Genomic DNA, 10,055 nt, shown 5'->3' with positions numbered 1-10,055 from the left:
GGGACCGAAGCGGGAAAAGTTACATGGTGTTGCTTTAAGTTGTAGTTGTTCTAACCAATCAAATGCTGGTAGTAATTAAACTGCTTCTTTAGTTTATGTGTTTTGCATTTAAAACATGATATCCCTGTGCTTACATTCTCTCTGCATACGTGCACTCACACAGGAATGAAACAAAGGACTTCTCAGGTTCTCAATCTGAGCTTTATTTGTACTAAAACAAAATGAGTCTTAACAGAAATATGAATATGAGCCGGGATAAAGAGGTAGCTTCTACGTCACTGATGGTTTGCGTTGTAGTTGCGGTCCTGACAATTCAAGCCTTAAACTCAGAACCAAATCTAAAGTTCAGGCTTTTGGCCCATAGTCAAACCTCTAAAGCACAGAGTCCAGGTGTGAGCCTGAGCCGTGGCTGTTGCCAGTCCTAATCCGTTCCATCTCAGTGCCTGATGCGTCTGATGGACTGGATCTTGGGAGTCTGGCAGTGGGAGCCCCAGTTCCTCCAGTGCTGGTAGTCTCCGCTGTGTCTCTCACACTCCATGATGTACTGCTGGCCTCTGTAGCCCGGGTACTCATAGCACACAAAGCTGAAGAAAGACAGAGGCAGGAGGAAGAGGTTCAAGAAGGTAAAAAAAGATTTGCTTTACAGTAAGAAATTCTCCAGGTGGTATTCAGATTAAATGCATATGTTAAAGATTTGAAAAGGTATAAATGAACTGAGTGGAACATTTTATAGCAACAAAATACAATTGTCAGTGCTCTCTGGTGCACACACTTTATGTAATGGTGACAGTGTTTCCATATTACTGTCAACATGTTTTTAGCATCTTTGTTCTGCAGTTTCTTGTTATTTATCAGCCAACGTTAAATTAGCTGGATACATGGTTAAATGTAATTTGCAGTATCGCTGTGTGCACTTTGTTAATAGCAATTCCACTTCATTTTATACAATATATGTAAGTAGGGGGTAGCTGATCCATCTCTCTCAGTTAAGGGGTCCTTGGCTTAAAAAAGACCCCTGTTTTAAACGATACCGAGCCCTACAAGTGTGTAAATGAGGGTTTTTTTTGTTGCTTGCGAACATGATACTGCGTGCCTCTTGAAAGGTCTGAACGGATATAACTACATTGTGGATTGTGTCTGTTATAGTGCCACTGAAACGTCTTTATGATAAAGAGCTATCATTCAACTTGAACCAGAATGTGTTGGGGTGAAGCAGGGACTTACGCTCCACACTGCACGTGCATGGATCCCACCTCGGGCCTGAACCAGCCCATGGCCTGCAGGGAGGGGTAGTCGTCGCACAGCTCGGTGCACTGGCCCATGAAGTTCTCTCTCTCAAAGATCATCATACGGCTGCTGTGGTGAGACTGTGGAGGGGGGTGCAACAGAGAGCTAGTCTTAGAGAGGGCTGCTATTTATAGAAAAAAAATCATGATCACGATTGTTATGGTCAATATTGAAATCTCGATTATTTAACACGTTTACTCATTGACTTCGGAAAGATGTTGGAAATGATTGAACTTAAAAAACAGTGAAAAGGTTAAGTAAATCAACAGTGAAAAACACCTGAAATTTTCCTTAATACTTTTCCCATTTGAAAAAAATGTTCCCATTAAGAACACAAGACAAAGTAAGAGTTTAATAATATCGTTTTTCTCGATTATTCTGTTTTTGGGATCATTGTGAGCTGAAATCGTAATCACGATTTCAATTTCGTGATTATGCCCTAGGGCTGGACAATATATCAATATAAATGCATATCGTGATATGAGACTAGATATCGTCTTAGATTTTGGATATCGACATATGACATAAGTGTTGTCTTTTCCTGGTTAAGTGATGTCATTTTCTGAACTGTTCAGACTGTTCTAGCTGTTCTATTATTTGCCTTTACCTGCTGAGGGCCCTATTTTAACGATCTAAGCGCACGGCGTGAAGCGCATGGCGCAAGTGCGTTTAGGGCGTGTCCAAATCCACTTTTGCTAGTTTGACGGCAGAAAAAAGGGTCCGTGCGCCAGGCGCATGGTTCAAAAGGGTTGTACTTAGTCTCTTCATTAATTCATAGGTGTGTTTTGGGCGTAACATGCAATAAACCAATCAGAGTGTCATCTCCCATTCCCTTTAAAAGCCAGGCGCGTTTGTACCTTGGAGCATTGCTATTATGATGGAGGATTTGCACCATAATATTTTTATTTGTAATCTTTTGCATGTTTGTGTGCTGCTGCGCTTCCCTGTGTGTGTGTGTAACAAGCATAGTGTGCGCACACTGTACACAAGCCTAGGCCCATTTTACTAATTCGCTGTTAAAATAACAATGAAATGCTGCATTATTGACTTTAGACCAGGTTTTTGTTGGTCAATGGCGCGATCACTCCCCGCTGCCTCAAGATAGCAAAACGGCAAGAATTGACCTGAACACACCTCCCTGTAAGACCAGCACGCCCATGGGCGCACAGATGGGCGCAGGTGCATTTGCTATTTAAACGACGCGGGCGCTGGACGGAAAATTGACAACTGCGTCGGTCTTAAACTAGCGAAGACACTTGCGTCGGGCTTTGCGCTGCGCCGGGTGCAAGATAGGGCCCTTAGTCATTATATCCACATTACTGATGATTATTTATCACAAATCTTATTGTGTAAATATTTTGTGAAAGCACCAATAGTCAACCTTACAATATCGTCGCAATATCGCTATCGAGGTATTTGGTCAAAAGTATGGTGATATTTGATTTTCTCCATATGGCCCAGCCCTAGTGTTAGGCCTGTCAGACAGACGGACAGAGCAACAAACATTTGGCCCCCAGTTGTCTCATTTCTATTTTTGAGCTATTTCAGTCACTTGCTGTGTGGCATCACCCCGTCACTCTCCATCTTCTCATTTCCATTCAGCCTTTCTCGCTCTTTCACTCCCACTTCTCTCTTCCTATGTCTTATTTTAGCCCCCCCACCCCCCCTCCTCTGCATGTACTCACAGCGCAGTAGATGGGGCGGAAGGACATGAAGCGCTCGTTGTGGTAAGACAAGGAGCCACTGTAGGCATCCCAGTTTGGGTACTCGCCCCTCTCCAGGATGAACTGCTGGCCCTGGAAGTCATGGTGCTCGAATCCCACCCAACTGGACCAATGGGTGAAAGAGAGAAGAGTGAAATGGTCAGATGGGTGAGTAACAGTGGTAAGCAGTGTCTGAAATCAGTACATGAACATAAAACAGACAGGTAACACTAGACAGGGTGAGAGGAGAATAAAGCAAACAAGGAGAGGGAGCGAAGTCTGCAGATGTGACATTAAACCAGTTTGGTCCCTCTAGTGGACACAGGAAACAGTGCACTCAGTTGTGTGGGTCCTGTGTTGTTTTTTTTACATTGAACATTCTCCACAGTGCCAAAGTGTCCTAAATCAGACAGTTTAATAATAATAATAGCCACCACTTTTCAAATTTGGCCGCTATTCTCACAAAAATGACGACTGAAGATTAAAAAATGTCCAATTAATAATAGACGATTTTCAGAATTGATATATCACTTGGTTCTAGTTGTAAAACATTGCAACTTCTGTTCTCCTTCAAGTTTTTATAAACAAAAAAAACACCATAGTTCTTTTCCGTTGGCTCTGAAACCTCAAGGAGTGGGACACATCTCTCAACAACCAAGGCAGGACAATCGGTCAGTTTACCTTAACAACATGGCAACCAAGAAATAAAATGCGAGCGACTCTACAGAGGCAACTTCCACACTGTCCTGGGTGCTCATTGGGCTAATATTTGGTTCTGAATAAAACTTGTAACTTTTGCGAGTTGCCATCCATCCACTCAGTTTCTACAAAAGTGATCAAGTTGGTATTCAGGGATTGTATTTTCCTTTCCTTAGGCTACAAGTTGCACAGCTGCATTGTCATTTGATAATCAATTCTCACTACTTTTCGCTCAGAAAAACTGGAGCTATAGTTGCATTCAGCTGCTGAAGTCAGCAGGTGTTTGGCGATTCACTACTCTGACCTCGGCAAACTCTACGCACACAGCATGACTAAGGCTGTCTGGGCTGTTATGTATAAAGCTGCTCAGAGTAAAGTTTTGGTCTGAAGTGCGTCAAACTACCGAAGGTGGCACAAGTGTGCTAAGAGGAGAGGAGAATTAAGCTCCTGAATTATTTAAGAGTTCAAAATGTTTTCTTAGCCTGTGAGGAGTCACCAACAGATGGCTGCTTGGTGTATACAGAGGAAGAGACTACACTCTTTCCAACCAAGAAAAGCTCTTTGGAAATATATATGACATGCAGTTGATAAAACACAACTGCATTATTTAGGCATTTAATACCCACACAAGAAGAAAAAAAGTTGCTGATTTGCTGATTCAGTTTGAATATAACCAAATGCTGGGATGCTAGAGTTAATTTCCTAATGTGCACATTGAATACTTTTATATAAATGACAAAAGTACAGTAATTACAGTGTGTCTCCAAAAGCTGAAGAAATGTAATCACTGATCTGGAAAACACAAAATAATTAAACATCTAATTGTGGCAGAACCGTCACAAGGGGTTATCAATTGAAGCCTTTGTAACTAATTTAAGAGTTTATATTTAGAAATAGAATTCCAATCAGTATATCTGATGGTGTGTCAATGTAATTATTGTCTCGGCTAAGTAGATTATTATTACTATATAGATTTATGCATGCTTTAACACTGAGGCATAAGTAGGGCTGGGTATCGTTTAAAAATGTTCGATACCAGTACCAATACCAATACTGTGACTTTGATACGGTTCCTAAACAATACTTTTTTCGATGCCAATTTTATAAAATCCATTTTTAAGAAATCTTTTCATTTATTTTTCAGCTCCTACTATGTGAGCCCCGTCTCTGTGGTAACGTAGAGCTTTTCCTGCCTGCCTCTACAACATGTAACGTTAGACAGCCAATCAGCAGCATTATTAGATCTTGGTAGAAGCTTGCTGCATGCTGATTCGTTCACTGATGCTGATGATTTGCTCCTTAGGTATTGAACTTTGGTATCGAATTACGAGCCATCTTTCGATACTCGATACAAAGGAGGCAATTCGGTAGGTGCCTAAAAAGTACTGAATTCGGTACCCAGCCCTGGACATAAGGAATGTTGGACAATTATCAAATCTTACTTTTGATCATCCAAAAACACAACAAAAATGTAGGAGCATTTTCACAATCACTGAACAAAATATTGAAAAAAACTAGAAGGGCACTCGGAGAGCGCAGACCTCCGCCAAGGCCATGCCCTATCTCGCAATGCTAACAAAAGTGAAAAATAATTTGTGTATCTGCACCAAAATGTAATGGGTTCTTCCTTGGCCCATGCGACACCCTTCCACCAATTTTTATGGAAATCAGGCCAGTAGTTTATCCGTAATCCTGCTGACAGACAGGCAAAACAAACCAAACTGAAAGCATAACCTCCTTGGCGGAGGTAACAACAATTGAATGAGGTAGTAAACACTACTGCTAACCTACCACCTACATCATTAGACTTTCCCCATTATATTTGCACACAACAATAAAAACAAATAATCTTTGAGACATTTATGCATTTGGAAGTACATGACAACTGGGTGATACCGTGTTGGGTAGTTATGGTAATGGGCTGTTGCTTCCTGAATCACGAAGTTAAACCATTTGATTGTACCTTTGGGGTTTAACAAATATGGCTCATACTAAAGGCCCCAATAACACATTTTCTCATCAACAGTTTTGGTTATTTTACATGAGAGATTTCTGTATTTCTGTTTTTCTCTGTGTTCTTCTCACTGGTTTGAGAAAAGGTGATGTCACATAGTCCATAAACCAATCAGAATTGAGCAACATTTGAATCAAAATGTAGGCTAATGTGGGAGGGGTGCCGTCAATCAGATCTGATCAAACCGCAGCCACACAGTCCTGATGAAGCAGATTCGCTGAGCTTCTCTTAATGAATAATACCCAGTGGTGGAAGTATCTAAATAACTTACTTAAAGGTGCTGTAGGTAGGATTGTGAAGATCCAGGACTTAGCCAAAAAATTTGAACATCAACAACTTCTCAGTCCCTCCCTCCTTTCTGCTAAAGCCCAAAACGGTCTCCTAAGCCCCTCCCCCCACAAGGGAGAATGAATGTGTGTACATGAGCAGTGATTGACACGCAGTTAGACACCCCCCCCCTGGCCCTGATTGGTGCATCTGAACAGGGAGCGGTGGATTTTTGCAAATCTCACTACAGGCTGTAGGTGGTGCCAGAGGAGCCGGATTTTTTTTTTTTTATTACCTGCTTCATGTAGTTCTACTTGAATATAGGGTCAGTTTCAGCAAATATGCCAGAAAGTTAGTTTTATAAGTCTTACCTACTGCACCTTTAAGTAAAAGTAGTAATACCACACTAGTAAAATACTCCCTTACAAGTAAAAATCCTGTATTCAAATTTTCTACTTAAGTTAAAGTATGAAAGCAACAAAATGTACTTCAAGTATTAAAAGTGAAAGTACTATTAGGCATAATGTCGTTATATTATTGGATCATTATTAATAATGTATAAATATGTAAGTGGTACTTACATTTTTTTATAAGTCAAATGAGGTAATTTCTTAATCTGACAAGATACTAGTAACTCTAAGTGTTAAATACATCTCGTGGAGTAAAAAGTACAATATTTGCCTAGTGGAGTATAAAATATATAAAATACCCTTAAACAGAAAATCTCAAGTAAAGTACAAATACCTAAAAAAAAACTACACTTGAGTAAATGTACTTTCCCCCCCACTGTTAATAACTTTGATTGTTGCGTATTTAGTCATGAATATTTAATGTTATCGAGAAAAATTTAATATTTGAAAAGGTTTTAAGATTGTAATTAGTTACCAGTGTGAAAACTGGGCCACAGAATAGAGTAACAGTATCCGTAGTATAACATATTATAGTAGGTAAAGGTTTAGAGTAGTTTGAAATTTCTAAAGAATTTGTGTGCTTGTGGGCCTTGTATTATCCACTGCTGACCAAGGATCATTGTTGACCACAGGTGAGGCGCGCACACAAGCTCTGAATAGGCTCCACAAAGTGAATACCGCAACTCCTGCGGTATAAATGTCTTTCAGACGGGTTAAAAGACCTTGTCAGCTTTCATGATACAACTCGTTCTCAGTATTTCATCTGAAAAAGCAGCTGTAATTAAAAAAGAGAACTATCTCCCCTCTGCTGCTTATTCTGGGAGCGCCCTACCCGCAGTATAGTGTGACCTCAGAGATGATATGCTTTAGTGGGAGCCTGGATACTACTTCCTCTCTCATTATCTCTCTGCCTCAGTCTCTCTCTCACACACACACACACACACACACACACACACACACACACACACACACACACAGTCAGTCAGCTGTCCACAGAGACGTGCAGGCGTACAGGCTGTGACTCACGCTCCACTCTCCACTCGGATGGAGCGGATGTTGTCCAGGCCGCAGTTGTAGATGTTGCAGCACTCGGAGGTGAACTCCAGACACTTGCCCTGGAAATGCTCCCGCTCAAACACAGTCACCTGCACACAGGGGAAGACAAGGGGGTGGCATGAGTATGTATACTGTGTGTGTGTATATATCTGTTTATGTTTGAGTGTGTGTGTGTGTGTGTGTGTGTGTGGGTGCGTGTGAATTCACCTTAAAGAAGGGGGCTGTACCCATGCCAGGGAAGTACATGGGTGAGGTCATGTGGGTTTTAGTAAATCTGTTCATTTCTAAAGTGGAAAAGAAAGAAAAGAAAATCAAAATACATGGATCAGAGAATAAGCACTTCAATGTATGAGTATTGTCACATTTTCATTTATTGGATAACTATTTTTTTTTCTTTAAATGTGAACTTTAATTGGATTTAAATAGTTTCCATTTGTTTCCCTCCATACGAATTCAAAATAAGTTGACATCTAACTTCTCATGCAGCCAAAATGTTCTGACTGCCAAGCTATAGCAACTAAAATATCTGGGTTAGGAGAAGCCAAAATAAACATTTAATCCGGTAAATAGGTTAAATAATTCCATCCCTTGGGGAAGTTTATTTTCCCGCTCCTGCTTACCTGGATGCTCTCCGCTGTCCTCGCGCTACTCACACACCAAATCCTCTTTACGTAGACTTTTGTCTGAACCTGGCGCTTCTGTTTTATACCGGCGTCCACGCGGGAACTTTCGTGCTCGCGCGTGTGCGCGTGTTGCCTCTCGAATGCTAATGATGTAAACGAGGCAAGTTTGTCAGGTGTGAAGCTGGCTCGAATTCAGGAAGACACTTCCGGTTAGGGTCTTCAAAATTAAGCTCTGTTGAACATTATAACAATTATAATTAATTACAATTATTAATTAAGAATATTCATCAGCAGTTAATTTCATTGATTTACGTCATTTTAGACCAAATATAACCTTGATTCCAGCTTCTCTTCGCTGATTTATAACATAAATAGAGTATCTTGGAAGTCATTTTATAACAATGAATTGCTTAAAGGAGAAAATAATTGTTATTAATATGTCAAAAGTTGAGTGAGCATTGCTATGGGAGCCCAGGATTCGTGTTACATGATGTTAGGCCCTACAGTTAAGAAATAAAGCCCTTTTTCTGAGCCTGCCTCAGAACTATTAAGGTTTTATTTTGAAGGCACAGAGAAGAAGAGTTCCGGTATTCCTATTGCTAACTGTAATCAACTTGACTCAGGTGAGAATGAACGTCCCGTGCGCTCCTCTGTGCTCGTTTTGGTGCGTCAAAAACGGGTTGTGTGCGCGCGCGCGCGCCCGTGAGCGTGCCTCTCGCGCGCTCTCTCTCTCTCTCTCTCTCTCTCTCTCTCTCTCTCTCTCTCTCTCTCTCTCTCTCTCTCTCTTTGTGACCCTTTGCGGCCTGTCGACTCAGCAGATCATATACAGCGCAGGCACAGAGGTGAGGTGGGGAATGCGGGGCTGTTGTTGGTCTATTCGTATAGGTCAGCAGTGCCATGTATAGAGAGCAACAATGGCCGGGGCTATAGGCAGAGAATGAGAAGGATTTGGAGAGCCATCCAGGGAGCCTGTTTCAATGGTGGCTCTCAAAAGTCGAGGAAATTGTGACAGAGCAATTCAATTAATAACGATAATAATTAATGAATAATATACTAACGTTCTCTTAAGATGAAAAACATAGCTATAAAAGTGGTTTCGCAAAAATACAGAAGCACTGAAAAAAAATAATAACTTAGTGGTTATGTTGAAACACTGTCAGTCTAAGCTGGGCCTGTGTCACATCCGCAGAATATTTTTTTTGCACTGATGCTGTTTTAATTGTAAACCACCAAGTCCATCATTTCACACAAGGGGCCACAGTTGCCACAGCAACATCTCCCCCCTAACCTCATCTGGTCCTTGGTCCTTGACATTTCATCTAGAGAGCACGAGGAGGCTGATACCAAGTTCTCCTTAACATGTTCACCGTCACAAAGACACACATTCACGAAGACACCGACGTCACGACCGCCATCATTTTCCCAACAGAATTTCAGACGTCAATGCTCTTCCCCGACTTTGCACCAACATTGTTTTATAGTTATATTGAATACTTATGTTTGTCTTAGCAAACCTTCATCTTTAGATGAAGATGAATTTGGCAGGATTATGCACTAAAATAGGCCCACCTTTGACTTCATAAATGGAATGTGCGTAAACATTATTATCTGCTGGAAGATCCTCAGGATGCTCCACTTCATTTTGGAGAGTTTGGTGACTGACTACATACATATATCAACTTTTCAGATGTGAAACTACGTGGGATATAGTTACTGTGATAAAGAGTTTTCTGAAAATGTTTACCGTTTACAAGACACGCAGTGTGAGGATGCTGATGGATGGACTGATGGAGCGATCAATACGCAGATTTTCTGTCATGTAGTAGTTGGTGTTCTAGCCTCAGTGATGCCTCCACTTATTGATGTGAGGGGGACATGAAAGAATGAGATGCAGGAATTGCCACAACACGCATTTGCCAAAAAGGATCAAAAGGCATTATCTTTGTTAAGTCAAGTGTGGCACTTGGGGATGCTAATTTAGATTTTTTTGATCAGT

General features: G+C 41.0%; 1 protein-coding gene across 1 annotated transcript; it reads right to left on the bottom strand.

Moving 5' to 3' along the window:
* Positions 1 to 187: 187 nt before the first annotated feature.
* On the bottom strand, positions 188 to 8,242 carry cryba1l2 (crystallin, beta A1, like 2). Its single transcript, XM_031284673.2, has 6 exons — positions 8,057 to 8,242; positions 7,644 to 7,720; positions 7,407 to 7,525; positions 2,973 to 3,114; positions 1,225 to 1,367; positions 188 to 584 (listed from the first exon to the last, which is right to left on the bottom strand). Exons 2-6 carry the CDS (start codon positions 7,716 to 7,718, stop codon positions 437 to 439), a joined length of 627 nt encoding a protein of 208 aa, XP_031140533.1. The 5' UTR covers positions 7,719 to 7,720; positions 8,057 to 8,242; the 3' UTR covers positions 188 to 436.
* Positions 8,243 to 10,055: the final 1,813 nt, after the last annotated feature.

This window comes from Sander lucioperca, chromosome 4 (genome assembly GCF_008315115.2).
Source record: "Sander lucioperca isolate FBNREF2018 chromosome 4, SLUC_FBN_1.2, whole genome shotgun sequence".
Lineage (NCBI taxonomy): Eukaryota > Metazoa > Chordata > Actinopteri > Perciformes > Percidae > Sander > Sander lucioperca.
The sequence above is the reverse complement of the archived record's forward strand: the minus strand, read 5'-3'. Positions and strand labels throughout refer to the sequence as shown.